The sequence below is a fragment of the Ailuropoda melanoleuca genome, chromosome 13 (assembly GCF_002007445.2).
Source record: "Ailuropoda melanoleuca isolate Jingjing chromosome 13, ASM200744v2, whole genome shotgun sequence".
In the NCBI taxonomy this organism is placed as follows: Eukaryota; Metazoa; Chordata; class Mammalia; order Carnivora; family Ursidae; genus Ailuropoda; species Ailuropoda melanoleuca.
The window spans coordinates 44552015-44569882 of record NC_048230.1 but is presented as its reverse complement, the minus strand read 5'-3'; the positions used below and the strand labels follow the sequence as shown (position 1 = coordinate 44569882).

Here is a 17868-nt window from a genome sequence, read left to right as displayed (position 1 = left end):
CTGGTCGCCGGGCCTCGTGGCGGCGGCGGCCGAGGGGACGTTGGGCGCGGCTGCCCGGGCAGCGGGAAGTTGGTTGGAGGGAACGGAGGAGCTGCGGGACCCTGGGGTCCCGCTGGGTCGGCAGCGGCCTGACGCGGCGTGGGCGGGAAGGGGAGAGCTACCGGTCTCTGTGCGTCTCTCTCCCGGCCCGGCGGGGAGAGTGTGTTGTCCTGTCTGTGAGGGCGAGGGAGAGTCCTGAAGAGACACTCATGGGTCTGCGTCTGTTCTTGTGTTTTCTTTCTCCCCCAGCCGAAACAACTTCCTGACAAGTGGCAACATGACCTTTTCGACAGTGGATTTGGGGGTGGCGCAGGCGTCGAGACTGGTGGGAAACTGCTGGTGTCAAATCTGGATTTTGGAGTGTCCGACGCTGATATTCAGGTAAGGGCCGGGAGTTTCTCGGTGAGCAGTTTACCCTCACCAATTGGTCCTGTTTGGGATGCGGTCTTGAATCCCCTCCCACCTTAGGACAGTGAGCCCTCCCGGGCACCCAAAGGCCAGCCACTGTCCCCTCTAAGGGGTGCAGGAATGCTAAGCAGAGGTCATACTACAGTTGAAAGGCTGACAAGTAGATCGGTGTTCTGGAAGACAGGCCCCCAGCATAGAGTGAGGAGCTGCTCCTCTCCCTAAGATGTGTTCTGTAAATGAAAATCCTTTGCCAGAGCTTTCAGTTCCTAGTGGGAAAGACGGGCCTAAAGTGAGTGTTCCCTGTGTTATTGACTCCTCTAGCATGTTCGTTTTATTTTGTATTTTTTTTAATGATTTGTTGGGAGGAGAAAGATCTTTTTCTGTGGAAACCTAAAGGCAAAGCACGGAAGCAGGGTGGTGCTGGGCATCTTCCCTGCTCCATTTGCCTTGAGCACCAAGCTCCGTGTCTTAACGAACTTGTGCCTTGTATTTCCCCTGGTATGTTTAGTGGCATGATTCCCAAACTCAACTTTGGTTGAAGCTTCTTTTCTTCCTTGTTTTCTTTTTTTGTTGTTGCTTTGGTTTGGCTTTTTGTTTTGTTTTGTTTTCTGTGTTTTTTTGGGGGGGGGGCCGTTTTTGTTTTTGTTGTTTTGGTTTTTTGTTTGAATTCCAAAGGCATATACTTGTTTTCTGATTAAGTAAAGACATCTTGGGGATCGGTCCCAGAGATGGCTGGGTCAGGGTGCTGGGCCTTCCTGGGTTCAATTTCCCGGAGCCCAGCTGTTTGTTTGACTACCGTGGGAGGACAGAGCAAGGCTGGTGAGCACTCACGGTGTCTCAACACTTTTTTTAAGGTGGTTTCTGGCATCCACTGGAAACCGCTTTTGGTGAACTCCACTTCCCGCTGTGTGCCTGCGGCCGGAGTAGCCCCACACTCTGGGTTCCCTCTCCAACTCCCAGCCTGCCTGAGGTCAGGGCAGTTTCCATGGCAGCGCTTGACTTCAGCCTTTGCGGCAGGCTTGAGTAGGAGGAGAGGGAAAGGTGAGCCAGAATCTGCCCTGGGGGAGGGGCTGGGTCAGGGCTCCCGAATCAACGGGCCCTGTGAGCTGGTCCATATGTCGGATAGCATCCCTTGCTCTGTGATCTTGGCCTTTGCTGTTTCTTGGTACAGTCCTTGGGTGTGTTGTCAGTTTTCCTGTTGAAGAAGATAGCGACTTAATCTTGTTCCCTTCACTGGTGGGTTCTGTGGTCCTTTACCTGCATACTGGTACAGATGTAAGGTCCCCACACTGGCAGGAGCCCTCAGGCCCAGCTGCTCCGGGAAGTTGCTGTCCTATCTGCCCCTCCCTTCCCCCGGTTTCCACTACCACTGCCCTGTCCCCATACATGTCTGCCTCCCAGGGAAGTGACCCCAAAGCAGCTCACACTCCCAGGGACTGCCCTGGGCCACCAGAAGGGAAGCCACTTGGCTAACAGCTGTTCTTTCCGGCCTCCAGGAGCTCTTTGCTGAATTCGGAACTCTGAAGAAGGCGGCTGTGCACTACGACCGCTCCGGGCGCAGTTTAGGGACAGCTGACGTGCACTTTGAACGGAAGGCAGACGCCCTGAAAGCTATGAAACAGTACAACGGGGTCCCTCTGGATGGTGCGTCTGAGGTTGGAGCCAGGATGATAGAGGGGCTGCGTCTCGTTTGTGGAGTCTGGGGCTGGCCGCTGTCCGTGCAGGAGTATGGCTTACCCCAGTGGCTGAGGACACTTTGCATTCGCCCCTTTGTCTCTCTCTTCCATTCTGCCACTTCTCACGCTGCCCCACACATCCGGACCAACCTCTTGTGAACCCCCATCCAGCAAGCTACATCCCTCCCCTCCTTCAGCTCCTTCCGGAAGACTCACTTCTGTGAAGCCTTCTCAGAACCGCCATAGCACACCTCTGAGTGCGGGGCTGTAGTCGTAAAGACAAAGGTACCGGTTCTTCTTCCGTGAGGCCACCCACACCTTTCCACCCATGAGCACCCTGGACACCCGGCCAGCACCCACCTAACCTGGACTGAGAAGGAGCGAGGAGGTTTTCGGTGGGGTTGTCACTGGCACCATCTCGTTCTCCCACCAGGATCGCTCAGCCACTCCCCTTGCTGGGAGCGTCGGAGACGCGGAGCCCCTTTCCGGTGCTTGCATGGAGACCGGGCTGCGGCGCCCCCGCGGCGCGTCTCCGAGCCCTCTAACGGGGGCGCCTCTTGTATTCTCTGCCGCAGGCCGCCCCATGAACATCCAGCTCGTCACGTCACAGATTGACACGCAGCGGAGACCCGCGCAGAGGTGAGCTCGGGGCCACGGGCGCGTGGGGGCCTGGGGGCGCTCAGCCTGCAGGCCTTTCCGCGGTCCGGGAGTGAGTCCCCTCTTCCTTGCCAGTGTAAACAGAGGCGGGATGGCTAGAAGCCGTGGCTCTGGAGGTTTTGGCGGCGGCGGCACCCGGAGAGGCGCTCGCGGAGGGAGCCGGGGCCGCGGCCGAGGCACTGGCAGGAGTTCAAAGCAGCAGCTGTCTGCAGAGGAGCTGGATGCCCAGCTGGACGCTTACAACGCGAGAGTAAGTCCCAGGGGAGGGGCGACAGCGGCTGGGGGGCCGGCTGGACGCGTGGGGCCTCCTGTTGAGGGCGAACTGCTTGTGTTTCAGATGGACACCAGTTAAAGAGCGCGGCGGATCCTCGAGCGGAGCAGGACCCAGATGTCTCCTCCATGCTCCCTGGTGGGAGGGGGCGGTGGACTGGGGCTGTGCAGCCAATGATGGATTTGTTTCTTTTATGTTTTAAAATAGGATTTAAAAACTCATGTAAAGGTTTTTTTTTTTCTTTCCCTTTTTTTTTTTTAAATTCTGAAGCAGCCCTGTTTTGTACTGAGTTATTTTTGGGATAAATGTTACCGGTTGCCATTGTGGGGAAGGTGGTGTTTTCACCTTTGCCATAATAAAACAGAAACGTGTGTGGAACTGGAGCCATGTGACTTGTCCCCTGTCGCAGTCCTTGTTTCGGCCTGACGGAGAACATGGGGAGCAGTCCCGTCGGGCAGCTAGGGTCGGTGCTCCCGGAGGGTGATGGCTTCTGTTCCACCAGTCCTCACATGGGGTTGGGGCACCCCATGTTGTTGCCAGATTTCAGATGATCAGGTCGGGCTCCCCCTTTCCTTCTGGTGCTCTGCTTCCCAGAAACACGGACCAGCAGTTCTGACTTTGCAACATAATCCTTTCCTGTTTTTCACATCGAAGCAGGAGCAGGCCAGAAAGTCTGCCCTTAATTGTGTCCCAGGGGAAGTGCTAGGGTGATCTGTGGCAGAATCGAGTTTGACGAGCACGGACCTGGAGGGCCCCGCAGGCAGCTGCCCCATCTGGACCCCCTCTGGGACAGAAGAGAGCAGGCCAGTGATGTCACTTGGTCACTTGCCTCTCTGCTCCGGTGCCTTGCCGTGGCTGCTTAGAAGAGGCACAGGTGCCCGTGGGAGGCCGGGCAGGGAGACCACACTGAAGTCCTCAGGGTTTCTCTCCCCTTCCGGAGATGGTGCCCATGGGCTACCCAGTTGTGCGTCAAAGCCGGCGAGACCCAAGGGCCCTGGTTCTGCGGCCCACAGGCATGGTCTAGGCTGCAGCAGGGGCTTGGAAGGAGCTAGCAGCTGCGGAGCAGAGCCCCAGGAAGGCTGGGGGGCCGTGGAGCACAGAGGCTCGCGGCGGGGATGGTGGGGAGGGGACGTCGTGGCAGCAGAAGGCCGTTCAGGAGCGCGCCCTGTAGCTCAGGCAGCTCCCAGGTTGACCTCACGGTGGCCACGGCGCCTCTAACGGCCGTTCCAGCGCTGCTGTTACGGAGTCCGCGGCCACCGCTTGAACAGCGTGCTTCGCGCCAGGCACTGCATGGTAAGGTGACTGGCATGACCGGCCCAGCCCTGGAGGAGCCCAGTGTCAAGGGAAGGGATCGGCACATGCCCGGCCTTGGCTGCTGTGGCCGCGAGAGCAGGATGGGGTTGAGGTCAGATCCAGGTGCAGTGGGGCCGTGTCCCTGGGAGGTGGTGTCTGGCTGAGAGTCACGCACGGCGGGGGCATGGGGTGGCGGCTCAGAGGCGTCGGAGCCATGGCTGAGGGTGCCGTGCATGGAGAGAAAAGCCCGAGAGGAAAGCAGGGGAAGGGGCCGCGGAATCTAGGAAGCCGGCGGAGACACCCGATGCGGACAGGCTTCTGGAGTCGGACTCCCACGAGTGCTCGGAGCTGGACCTCACCAGGTCAGCAACCGTCCACATGTGGATACTAGCAAAGCGGCAGGTGCTGTGGCCCAGGGAGGGTGGGAGGTGACAGGAGAAACGAGGGGGTGATACCGCAGGAGCTGGGGAGACCACGGGGTGGCGGTGGGGGATGACTTAGTAAGAAGACCCGGAGATTTCCAGAGTCCGGCGGGCGACGTGGAGCCACACGCCATGCAGACTCCTCGTGAGCCGGGAGCGGCCCCGATCGCTTTGAACCAGAACTCCTTATTTGTGAAACAGGAAGCCGCCTCCTACTTCCAGAGCTGGAGGACTCTGTTGCTCTGTCTGTGCTGGGGTGCGCCTGAGGGGGAAAAGGGCTGTCGTGTAGGCAGAGCATCCAGGGTCCAAGGCAAACCAGGCATCTGGCCGCTGAAAGGACAGTGCCAGGTGTCCCTGCAATGGCCAGCACTCTTCGTTGCCCAAAATGCAAGTTAAATGAGTGAAAGATGAAATAATACTTGGCGGTTTTACATGTTTTTCTCCTGCACGTTCTTTGCTCAGAAGAACTGCAGTTGGCCAGCACCCCTCACATCAACCCAGATGGACGGAGCTGCCTCCTTAGTCTCCGTCTGGATGCTGTCCAGCCCTCTTCCCGGCCGGCGGGCCACCTGGAAGCTCAGTGGTGGGTTCAGAAGCGGGTACGTGATCGGCTTGGCCCGTCTGAGTTACTCTGCACGTGTTGAACAGGAAGCCCGCACCGGGGAGGGGCGGCAGAAGGCCTGCAGGGAGCAGAGCCCCTGGGCCTGACTTGTCACGAGGTGGCTCCTGTGGGGAGGAGCCAGTCAGCTGCCGAGCGTGCTCTCGACTGTTGATTAGTTGAGCAAAGATGCGTGTGGTTACAGAGCAATAAGAAGCAGCAGGCTTCTCTGCTTGCGGACTGTAAGAAACAGAGGGGCCGAGGGGCTGGATTCAATGAGCGATGGTTGCCCTTCTCCGATGTCCTTTGGGGCCTCTAATCTGCTGCGTGTCGCGCAAACCCCCGGAGTGAGGATGGTTTGTTCTTGCCTTCAGGGAGCTCACAGTCTAACATGGGAAACAAAAGGGACAATTGTGATACAGCCTAATATATACAATAGAAGCAAGCATGGGGACATGGTCTCAGAGCCCCTCTTGTCCCTGGCTACAGAAATCCTTGACAAGTAGCCATCAAGAGCCTGTGCCTGCCGTGCAGATCTCATTTATCCTCCCAGGAACCTAGTAAAGTGATCTTTCTGTTTTTGAGTTTAAAGAAAACAAAATTTATTTACTCATCCAGCAAATATGTGAGTGCCTGCCATGTGACGGCACCATCCTTCCATGCTGGGGCCACAGCTGCGAACAAAACACAGAAATCCCTGCCTCCCCAGTGCTCTCTAGACGAATCCTGCAGGGGTTTTACTTAATTTATTTCTAATTTTTATTATTATTATTTTTTGTTATCTCGACCCCCAATGTGGGGCTCGAACTCACAACCCTGAGATCGAGAGTCATATGCTCTACACTGAGACAGCTGGATGCCCCTACAGGGCTTTTTTTAAACCACAGCTTCAGTGACACATAATTGACATACCATAAAGTTTACCCGTTTGGAATGTAAAATTTTAATTTTACAGTGACTTTATTCACAGGGTCATAATCCAACAGCACATTCAAATTCCAGAATATTTTCATCACCCCAAAAACAAACCCACTAGCAGTTACTCCCTCATCACCTCCCCCGGTCCCTGGCATGTGCCAGCCCATTTTCTGTCTGCGGATTTGCCGATCTGGGACACTGCGTGTAAATGGAATCGTACCACACGTGACCTCTGCGTCTGGCTTCCTTAACTTGGCGTCATGTGTTCAAAGTTCATCCGTTTTCCAGCACGAATGGACACTTCAGTGTTTTTCTTGCCAGACCCCCTGATGATGGACGGCTTTGTTACCCGCACTGTCCGGGGACCTGCCTATGGGGTGTTCCCGCAATGGGCTGCTGGAAACGTGCACACGGTCTTCCGTGAACATATGTCCTCAGCGCTCTGGGACGGGAGGCGCTGGGCCGGAGGGCAGCGCCAGCACATGCTTCCCCGCACCCCCGCGGGCGGGGCGCGAGGTTCCCGGCTCGCCCTGTCTGCTCAATCTCAGCCACCCAGCAGGTGTGAAGAGGTGTCTCCCTGTGGTTTCGTTTGCACGTTCTTTTCTTTATTATCCTTATCCTTTAAAAGAAAAAAAAGTCTGGGTTGAATAATAGTCATCACGGAGAAGACTCGTCTCCCTGGACTGCAGCTGGAAGCCCTCTCGGCCGGAACGCCGCTGAGTGTCCCGTTCCCGGCACGCACCACGCTCCGCGAATGGGCTCACTCAAGGTGGATTTTGTTGGATGTGATGAATGTCTGTACCCCAGCGTTACAAAAAATCACATCTCATCTCTCTTCCTATTGCCTCGTGTTACGTACACTTTATGGAAATAGTCTCTCAGACGCATTAAGATATTCCTGAAGTTGGTAGAGCTACCAGTTTCCATCCGGTCTTACCCTTATCATTTCTATTAACATTGGCCTATTTCTCTGTTTAACTGGGAAGGTCCTTAGGTGTTATTTTGTAATTCTGACATGCAGATTTCTAGGAAAGAAGTGAGGAAAGTCCAGGGAGCTCCCGTGGCTTCTCCCCAGATGCTGGCATATTCTGCTCTTTTAATCTGAACTGATCGAAGGTGAGTGCAGCATGAGGCCACTTGACCCCAAATCCTTCTGTATTTCTTTAAAAACAAGGATATTCAAAAAATGAAAAATAGGGCAACCCTATCAGGACCCCTCTCACTCTTGAGAGCTTCTCCTGTATCTTCATATAATAAACTTCTATCACTTTAAATAAATAAATTAAATAAATAAGTAAATAAATAAATAAATAAATAAATAAATAAATGCAGGGGCGCCTGGGTGGCTCAGTTCGTTAAGCATCTGCCTTCAGCTCAGGGCGTGATCCCAGCATTCTGGGATCGAGCCCCACATCAGGCTCCTCTGTTAGGAGCCTGCTTCTTCCTCTCCCACTCCCCCTGCTGTGTTTCCTCTCTCTCTGGCTGTGTCTCTCTCCGTCAAATAAATAAAATCTTTAAAAAATAACAATAAAAATAAATAAAAAATAAATAAATACAATACAATAAAAATAAATAAAAACCAAGGATATCCTTGGGGCTCCGGGGTGGCTCATTCAGTTAAGTGTGTGACTCTTGGTATCTGCTGGGGTCATGATCAGGGTCATGAGATGGAGCCCCGAGTCAGGCTCTGCACTCAACACAGAGTGGGCTTGAGATTCTCTCTCTGCCTCTGCCCCTCCCCTGCTCCCTCTCTTAAACAAAACAAAACAAAAGCCACAGGATACTCTTGTACAGAATCAGACACTAACTATGACAGGATGCCATTATCTGACCCGCAGACCTGACTCGATATGGCCAGTCGTCCTAACAGCCTGTGTCCTACACGCTTTTCCTGTCCACATGGAAAGGAGCGCCTGGTCCAACGACCTCAAGACGTCCGTAGTTGTCTTAAACTGGTAGCGCCTCAGCCTTTCCTTACTTTTCATGACCTTGACACTTGTGAAGGTTGACCCCATCGGGGCTTGTCTCACTTCTCCATGAGCAGACCAGCGTCACGTATTCCTGCTAAGAATACCACATGTGCGCTGTTCCCGTCTCAGCGCATCCTGTGACATACGGGACAGTGGTCTGTCTGTCTGCTTACTGGTGAGGCGGCCTTGCTTGCTTGGTTCAGGTGGGAGCTGCCTGGGTCTCTACCGTAGAGTCACTGCTCTCCACTTCGGGACCCACAATTACCTTGGCGGAGACATTGTGAGATGAAGTGAATACCTGTGTCTCCAGGTTGTGCCCGGTATTCTTAGCGTCCCGGTGGGAAAACATTGTCGCCATGCTGTTTAATGGTGAGTCTTTACATTCTCCTCATTCTTTCAACTTTTTTCTAAAAGATTTTATTAATTCATTGGAGAGAGAGTGCGCAAAAGCAGGGGGAGTGGCAGGCAGAGGGAGAGGGAGACTCCCTGCAGAGCAGGGAGCCCGATGTGGGGCTCGATCCCAGGACTCTGGGATCATGACCTGAGCCGACGGCAGACGCCCAACCATCCGAGCCACCCAGGAGCCTCCCTTCAACTTTAATTGAAATACTTTTCTAAGCAAGACCTTTTCTAACCATTTATTTGGTTATTTATATCAGCATAGACTCAAGGATATTTATTTGATTGTATGAATCATAACCTGTTAGCTGTTGTTTTGCTGTTCAGACTGTTCTGGTTTCAGCCATCAGGAACCTGGTATGGTTCCTCCGTCCCCTTTGACATACTATGTCATTGCCTTAGCATCTTCTGACTTTCTGGCCCCACGAGAGGCTCCGGGCTCACCTTTGCCTCCCCAGCTTCTTTCATGGAGATGGGGATTTAGCCGCCAAGATCTGGGTGCTGCGTGTGCTCAGGGCTCCCAGGCTGTTGCTGCTTCTGGGCCTCCTCAGGACAGGGCTGGGGACTGTGCCTATGAATTCATGCATACACACATGGTATTCACCTCTGTATCTATCTAGCTCTGCAAATACATTTAAAAAAACTAAGAGTTTACTGATGCCTCCCTTCTCTTCTAACTCCCTTCTCTGAACAGGAGAAACCTGCTCTCATCTGCTTACATGATGTCAGTGTTCTAAGAGTTGACCTAACTTAGGGGCGCCTGGGTGGCTCAGATGGTTGGGCGTCTGCCTTCGGCTCAGGTCATGATCCCAGGGTCATGGGATCGAGCCCAGCATCGGGCTCCCCGCTCTGCAGGGAGTCTCCCTCTCCCTCTGCCTGCTGCTCCCCCTGCTTGCGTTCTCTCTCTCTCTCAAATGAATAAACACAAATCTTAAAAAAACAGTTAGTGTTTACCTAACTTAGCTTCAGAACTGCTAACCAGGAACTGTGTGACTGACTAGGCTACGCTGTGGAGTTCTCTTATCTTCGTGTTGAGCTGTAGAGCAGCCCGGGAAAGTACTGCTTTCCAAAATTGCTGAGGTGAGTCCTTTTCTTCTCTGCCCCTTTGGCGTAACTTGTACTATGGTGAGGTTCATTTGTTACACTTTGTACTCACGTTTCCTGGGGGATCTTTTTGGGGTGGGGGGTAACTTACACATATTCATTGTTACGGAATTAGACATGGTTGTGTAATGTTCATATGTGTTTATCTGACTTACACTGACTGCCTGTTACTATCAATGACTCACTCTGGGATCAACCAACCACTGGAGGAAAATAGCAATAAAAAATATGTAGTTAAAGATTTTAGTGCAAAAACAAAACCATCAGAGAGGAAATAGGCTCCTTAGTTTAAAATTTATCAACTTGTCTCTGATCATTTTGCCTAAGCTAGGCCAGAGCCAATTTTTATGTAATCTGTGCAAGTTGTAAAAAGAAATTATAAAGTGTTTTAGCACGTTAATGAACTAACGGGAGCGTGCCAGTGTTTAGTGTACAGATCCATCCCAAACAGGCCATTCGAGTCACCATTAATGATCTTACAGACTTTTACATTTCTTTCTGTTGTTGTTCCTGTCAAATATACAAACATCCAGGTGTTCATACTGAGACCTTTTTAAAAAAAGATTTATTCATTTATTTATTTTAGAGAGAGAGCACGAGCTGGAGGAGGGGCAGAGGGAGAGGGAGAGGGAGAAGCAGACATGGGGCTCGATCCCAAGACCCTGAGATCATGACTTGAGCAAAAACCAAGAGCTGGATGCTCACCTGACTGAGCCCCCCAGGGGCCCCTTGATACTTACGAGAAAAAAAAACTAATGTTCATCATTGGAGGTTACTTGGGCTCTAATTTATTCTGCAAATCAGCAGATAAACGGAAAAAATCAAACATGTAACCTTTTTTTTCTATACAAACTGTATTTTGAAGGGATTAGATAGCCGATGACTCCAGGGTTTTGTTTTTTTTTTTTAAGAATTCCAGCTAAGGGGCTCCTGGGTGGCACAGCGGTTAAGCGTCTGCCTTCGGCTCAGGGCGTGATCCCGGCGTTCTGGGATCGAGCCCCACATCGCTCCTCCGCTATGAGCCTGCTTCTTCCTCTCCCACTCCCCCTTGCTTGTGTTCCCTCTCTCGCTGGCTGTCTCTATCTCTGTTGAATAAATAAATAAAATCTTAAAAAAAAAAAAAAGAATTCCAGCTAAGAAATGCAGAAATATTAGGAAATGACCATTTTATGATTCCTAGTAAAACAATCCACGTTGAGAACAACCCTTAGAGGCTGCTGAAGCCATTGGATGACAGGTGGGCCGCCTGAGGTCCGGCTGCACGTCACTCCAGGTGGGACGAGCAGAGTGTGCCCTGAGGTGAAGCGGCGGGAAGCCCACAGCCCCTGAAAGCTGACCTGGGGCTCATCCAGCCTGAGATGCAAGAGGGGGAGAGGAGCACGCCATGCCGCACGTGGGGGGCCGATGAAGCCGAGGCAGAAGTGCCCAAGGGAAATTCTCCACTAGTGTCCCGGGCTCCGCCGCGCCTGAGTGCCAGGAGCACAGAGGACGGGATGGAAGCGAGCGTGGTATGAGAAATACACATTTGATCTTTGTCCGCAGGTCCTGGCACAGAGCTCCTAAATCCCCTGGAGTTTCTGGAACAATCGGGGCCCCTGGATGCTTCCAGGGTGGGGGCTGCTCACTGGAAAGACCAAGCTGTAAGTAGAGGGTTGGGACCTTCAGCCCCACCCCTCCCCAACCTCTGGGGAGGGGAGAAGGGCTGGATACCGAGTTAATCATCAATGGCTGATGATTTATTCAATCGTGCCTGTTTAATGACACCTCCATAAAAACCCCTAAATGATGGGGTTTGGCTTCTGGGTTGGTGAACCCTTGGAGGTGCTGGGAGGGTGGTGCACCTGGAGAAGGGCATGAAAATTACACCCCTACCCCATACCTTGTCCAAGACCTCTCTTGCATTTAGCTGTTCCTGAATTGCATCCTTCATAATAACCCAGAAATTGTAAGCAACACATTTTCCATGAGTTCTGCTACTTGTTCTATTGTATTTTGTTTCAGATTTTATTTATTTGAGAGACAGAGAAAGAGAGAGTATGAGCAGGGCAGAGAGAGAGAGGGACAAGCAGACTCCCAGCGGAGCAGGGAGCCCGATGCAGGGCTTGATCCCAGGACTCTGGGATCATGACCTAAGCCAAAGGCAGACGCCCAACCCACTGAGCCACCCAGGCGCCCCCTCGCCGACTTGTTTTAGCAAGTTATCAAACCTGAGGAATGGTCATGGAAACCCTTGTATTTGCAGTCTGCCAGCAAAAGCGTGCGTAGCCTGAGTACCCGACTTGTGTCTGGCATCTGAAGTAGGGACAGTCTCATGGGATTGAGCCCTCAACCTGCAGGTCTGGGCTAACTCCAGATAGCAACAGAATTCACCTGAATTGTGGGGCACGACTTGGTTTCAGACAGTTGGCACGAGAAGAAACCTCTTAGCAGCACATTGTCCAAAAGCATAGTGTTGACTCCATCTGGATCCTGACGTAGATAGACCGGCTTGAACAAGAGTTTTTGGTTTTGGTTTAAGATTTTATTTATTTATTTCACACAGAGAGAGAGAGACAGAGAGCACAAGCAGGGGGAGCAGCAGCCTCTCCACTGAGCAGGGAGCCCAAGGCAGGACTCGATCCCAGGACCCCGGGGATCATGACCTGAGCTGAAGGCAGACGCTTCACCGACTGAGCCACCCAGGTGCCCCTCGAACAAGAGTTTTGAGGTGGAAAAATTGAACATTCAGTATTTGATAATACTAAGAAAGCATTGTTAACTTGGTAGGTATGTTAATGGTATTGTTATATTGAAAAAAGAATCCCTATTTTTGCAGGTGAAATGGAAAAAAGCAAAAGCTCAAAAAAATTAAAAACTTAGGGCAGGGAGGGCTTTTAGAAACTCATATAAATCAAAATATACCAAAAATTTAAGACAAATCAAACACTGGGAAACATGCAAGGACATGAATAGGCAGTTCACAGAAGAAACGAGAAAATACGCCCTCTTACGGGCGCCTGAACGGCTCGGTCAGTGGCGCGTGTGACTCTTGATCTCAGGGTTGTGAGTTCGAGCCCCATCTTGGGTACAGAGATTATTTAAAAATAAAATCTTTGGGGCGCTTAAGTGTCTCAGTCGATTAAATATCTGACTTCCTCAGCTCAGTTCATGATCTCGGGGTCCTGGGATTGAGCCCCACGTCGGGCTCCACACTCAGCAGAGGGCCTGCTTCTCCCTCTCCCTCTGCCGCTCCCCCTCCTTGTGCTCTCCCGTGCTCTGCCAAATAAATAAATAAAATCTTTTTTAAAAATTGATGTTGGGGTGCCCGGGTGGCTCAGACGATTAAGCATCTGCCTTCAGCTTGGGTCATGATCCCAGGGTCCTGGGCTCTCTGCCAAGTGGGGAGTCCGCTTGTTCTTCTCCCTCTAACCCTCCCAACTCTCCCCCACTTGTGTGCTCTCTCTGTCTCTCAAATAAATAATAAATAGAATTTTTAAAAAAGAAAAGGAAAGTCAAGCCATAGAAACTATTTCAAATCAGGGCTGCCTGGCTGGCTCGGTAGGTGGAGCGTGTAACTCTTGATTTCAGGGTTATGAGTTCAAGCCCCATGTTGGGTCTAGAGAGGATTTAAGAATAAAATCTTAAGGGGCGCCTGGGCGGCACAGCGGTTGAGCCTCTGCCTTCGACTCAGGGCGTGATCCTGGCGTTCTGGGATCGAGCCCCACATCAGGCTCCTCCGCTATGAGCCTGCTTCTTCCTCCCCCACTCCCCCTGCTTGTGTTCCCTCTCTCGTTGGCTGTCTCTATCTTTGTCAAATAAATAAAAAATCTTTATAAAAAAAAGAATAAAATCTTAAAAATATATATATTTCCAAATCATACACCTGGTAAAAGATATCCAGGACATATAAACTATTACAACTGAATAAAGACAACCCAGTTGAAAACTGGACGAGAGACTTGAGCAGATGTTCCAAGGCAGACTCTTCACCAAGGAAATGCAAACCAAACCCACAGTGAGACACACGCCACACTGGGCTTTAATTAAAAAGACAGACAATGCCAAGAAGCATCAAGGATGTGCCTGACTGGAACCTTCTTGTATTGCTGGCAGGGTTGTAAAATGGAACGTCCACCTTGGAAAACATGGGGAATTCCACTTTGGGGAGTCTACCCGAGAGAAATGAACATATGTTCACACAAGGACAAATGCAACTGTTCACAACCGACAAAAGGGAAACTAACAGTCCCTCAATTAATGAATGAGTACAAACAGAATGTGCTAAACGTACCCAATAAACAGCACAAACGACGCCTTCTCTGCCATGGACGGACTGGAACAGGGTCACTGGAGCTACAGGACTCCGTGGGACAGAGATGCAACGCTCAGGAAAGGCAGATTCGTGGGTACAGAAAGCAGGACAGTGGTTGCCAGGCTCTGCGAGAGACGGCTGCTGGGAACAGGCCACAGGGACAAATAGCTCAACGTAAAGTCTGGAGGGATGTTTATGCAACTCTATGCATTTACTAGAAAATAACTGAACTATAAACCTCAGATGGGTGGATTTTGTAAATTATACTTTGATAAAGCAGTAAAAAATTGTTTATGTCACTCACTATTTTTATGAGAAACCTGTGAAAGTTTTAAATCGCAGAGTTTTTAAATTACTGTGTATTAACGTTTATTAATTACCTCGTAGATATTCCTGTGACACAGGAAAGCACAGGGCCACGCGGTGGTCTGTCCCGCAGCCGTTCCACGCTTTTCAGATGCGTGTGATGAAAATGTTTGATGCCATAAAAATGCTGCAGTAAACCTTGTCACCAAACCCCTGCTCAGACCCATGGTGATTTCCTCAGGGTCCGTTTTTAAACGGGCCCTTGCTGGTGGGACACGCCGTCCGAACACTGGGCAGGTGTGACGCCTATGTTCACGGCGTGCTCCCAGCCCCACCAGCCACCCCTGTGTCAGGTAAGGCCACGCTGTTACCCTGCGTGCTCACGTCTCTTAGGTTCTTTGTTAATTTGATAAAAGTATTCAAAACAGTGTCATGGCTCCCCTGGTGATGGTGCAAAACCGGTAAGGAAGCACCGCGTCACGTTGAACACGGGCTGGTTCCCACGGGGCTGCTCTCCACCCCACAGAAAGGATGGGGGACAGGAACGGCTCAGCGCCCGGCTGGGGTGCTGCCCCGGGGTCTCAGCCACGGGGGGCTCTACGGAACACTACATGGAGGAGAGAGAGGGCCACCCTATCGATTAGGACCCTAGCATACAACTAACTGCAGTGCATGAAATTTAACTCGATTCCGGTTCCACCAAAAAGTGTAAGCACTCGCAATGCAGTCAAGGAAAATACTGTTCGGCTCTCTAACGATGTTTAGGACTGTTGTTACCTTTCCTGGCTGGTATTCCAAGTGAGAACTGCTCCACAAGAAATTACCCGAAACTGAGTGCAAAGCAGGCACCGTTCTGTACCACGCTCACAGAGCAGGTCAGGGAGGGAGATGGTTTATCTGGTGCTGTGGGCCAGGGCTTCTGGGTCTGGAGCCCCGGTTTTCAGATTAAGAGAAGCCACACCCCAGCCTCATTCTCACCTGCGCCCTGAGCTGAAGCCAAAATGGGATGAGACTTTTGGGGGTCCTCGGAGGCAGTGTGTTTACGGGAGAGGAATGTGAGTCATTTGATTAGATTAGAGGGACACACCTTTGCTTTTCTCCGCGTTGAGAGAGGTGAAATCTAACTCCCTGCTTAAACCTGGGCCAGCTTGTCTTGGGCTTGACCAGTGAAAAGCTGCAGTTGTTTGGTTTCCGGCACTTCCCGGTGGTTCACACAGAGACTTGCCAACAGGTGTCTCAGAACATTTGCTCTTGGAATCCAGCTGCCGAGATCCCGCAGAAGTCGTGTGGAAGGGCCTCGGGCCGGCAGCGTTAGCTGAGCACCATCTGATGGGACCCCCGCATGGACCCGACCTCACTGCAGCTTGGGGAGAGCCCCAGGGGAGCTCACTCTGCCGGCAGAACAGCAGAGAGAGCTGTGAATCACTGCTCCAAGCCACTCCATTTTGGAGCGGTTCCTTACATAGCAGTAGGTCCCCGGACCGGGTAGATAATGTTTCTGTGGCTTGTTTCTCCCCAGCAGGGATCCCCTTCCTTTGAAATAAACACGTGCTGAAATATTTATGGTGGAAATCACCTCTGAGGTTTGCTTCAAACCCGCTGCGTGTATGGGGAGGCCCTCGGCTGGTAACTGCTGAGGCTAGGTGGCAGGTGCACCGGGTCCACAAAACCTTTCTACTTGGGTGCACATGGTGGGCCACCTCCAAGACAGGCCCAACGGCCCCACCTGCTGGCACTCTCATCTCCGTGGTCCCCTCCTACACTGTCCTAGGGCAGGTCTGTGTGACCAGAAGAGTGCAGAAGTGACTTTGCTTCTGAGATGTAGGCTGTGAGAGACAGTGCAGCTTTGTCTGGAGGGCTTGCTGTTTCGCGGGTTCTAGATCTCTGTCCATCTGTCTCTGAGGCCTCACCTGGGAGAAGCCAGCTACCCTGCTGTGAGCAGCCCTCTGGAGAGACCAGGGGTTGGGGGTGCAGGGTACTAAATCCTCCAGCCCACAAAGAACTGAGCCTCCAGCTCACGGCATTTGCAAGAGTTTGCAATTCCTGCAGATCTAAGGGGCCACCGCTCGCTGCAGCCTCAGACCAGGAGGCAGGACCATGGCCAGGCAGCTCCCTGACTCTCAGGAACGCTACAGAACTCTCGTTTGAAGCTGGAAACGCAGGGTACGTTTGTACACAGTAGCAGGGTCCGAATAAAATGTATGTTTGAACTTTTCTACAACAGGGTTTTTTGCTTTTTATTTTTTTAGATATTTTATTTATTTGACAGAGCGAGAGAGCACGAGCAGGGGGGAGGGCAGAGGGAGAGGCACCGGAACGTGGGGTTCCATCCCAGGACCCAACCATCTGAGCCACCCAGGCGCCCTGTTTTGTTCTCTAAAAGCACTTGTTGCAGGAGCTAGAGGCTCAGTCGGTTAAGCGTCTGACTTCAGCTCAGGTCCTGATTCCAGGGTCCTGGGATGGAGCCCCACGTTCCGGTGCCTCTCCCTCTGCGCTCCCCCCTGCTCGTGCTCTCTCTCGTTCTCTCTCTTTCAAATAAATAAATAACATCTTCAAAAAATAAATAAAATCTCTAAAAAAAAAAAAAAAAGACTTTCCCTCTACCTGCAATTCGGCAGCGCTGGCTGTGGGTTCCGGTGTGCAATGACAGGAAGCCTCACAAGCAACCCACGGAACCGTGCTCCTTCTAAGGCTCTGCACAGAAAGCCGACAGCGCGACTCCGAAGTTAGGCAAAATCCGCAAAGGCTCAAGTATTTAAAAATCCTATCTCGCATTCGGTTCGTGGCCGAAAACATCCCCTTCCACACAATGCGTCGTGGGCGGGCCTGTGCCGGACGCGACCCCCGCCAGGCCCTGCGGGTCGGGCGGAGGCCCCGGGCAGCGGTGCAGGTGGCCAGGCGCCGGGGGCCTGCTGGGGGCCCTGCGGGGGACTCGCGAGAACGTGCCGGGGGGTGTACAGTGTCCCGCGGTCTGCGCGCGGCACACGTCGGACACCTGCCTACGGCCGGGGACTGCTCGGGAGCCTCCGAAGTCACGCGGCGAGGAGCGCCTCGGGGACAGGCTCCCCTCTAGCCGCGCTGGGACCCCAGGGCGGACCGTGGGCAGTCGGACGACAGTGGCCGCTACTCGACGCGCGTTAGGGCACCTCGGGGACAGGTCACGACGTACGGGATGCGCACTCGAGGCCGTGACACTGCCTTGTGCCCTCGGCTGGCAACCGAACCCCGAGAACGCCCGGGACCAGAAAACACCGGCGGCAAAGCGCGCAAAACCCCAACCCGGCCCCGACCTCACGGGACGCGCCCACGAGGCCGGCTCCACAAGATGGTGGCGGCGCGCTCCCGGCAGCCCGAGGCGCGCATGCGCCCTCCGCCTCCCGCCCGGCGCGAGCGGAAGTCGCGTGACCCCGGAAGTGGCAGGCCGGGCGCGCGCGGGCGGGGCGGCGACGTTCGTCATTCCGTGCGGGAGGGAGCGCGAGAGCGGCGCGGTCGAGCCTCCGGTGAGCGGCGGCGGCG

At 52.8% G+C, this 17868-nt stretch overlaps 2 protein-coding genes and 1 long non-coding RNA gene across 4 annotated transcripts in view; 2 read left to right on the top strand and 1 right to left on the bottom strand.

Annotated features, from left to right (window-relative positions):
- The window catches only part of ALYREF (Aly/REF export factor), a 4206-nt gene extending 772 nt beyond the window's left edge, over window positions 1-3434 (top strand). Inside the window, exons 2-6 of the mRNA XM_034641551.1 lie at window positions 221-420; window positions 1944-2091; window positions 2699-2762; window positions 2856-3030; window positions 3118-3434. Of these exons, the coding sequence (XP_034497442.1) occupies window positions 221-420; window positions 1944-2091; window positions 2699-2762; window positions 2856-3030; window positions 3118-3132 (602 nt within the window). The 3' untranslated portion in view covers window positions 3133-3434. The remainder of the gene's footprint in view (window positions 1-220; window positions 421-1943; window positions 2092-2698; window positions 2763-2855; window positions 3031-3117) is intronic.
- Window positions 3435-6293: 2859 nt separating this feature from the next.
- On the bottom strand, window positions 6294-17687 carry LOC117795484. Of its 2 annotated transcripts, XR_004619529.1 has the most exons (4): window positions 16957-17687; window positions 15440-15743; window positions 14026-14184; window positions 6294-6901 (listed from the first exon to the last, which is right to left on the bottom strand). It is a non-coding gene; the product is annotated as an uncharacterized LOC117795484 (long non-coding RNA). The 2 variants fall into 2 exon arrangements; XR_004619528.1 differs by lacking the exon at window positions 16957-17687 and having other exon boundaries at window positions 15440-16594.
- Window positions 17688-17703: 16 nt separating this feature from the next.
- The window catches only part of ARHGDIA (Rho GDP dissociation inhibitor alpha), a 4183-nt gene continuing 4018 nt past the window's right edge, over window positions 17704-17868 (top strand). Inside the window, exon 1 of the mRNA XM_034640364.1 lies at window positions 17704-17852. The gene's annotated coding sequence lies outside the window, so the exon portion shown is untranslated. The remainder of the gene's footprint in view (window positions 17853-17868) is intronic.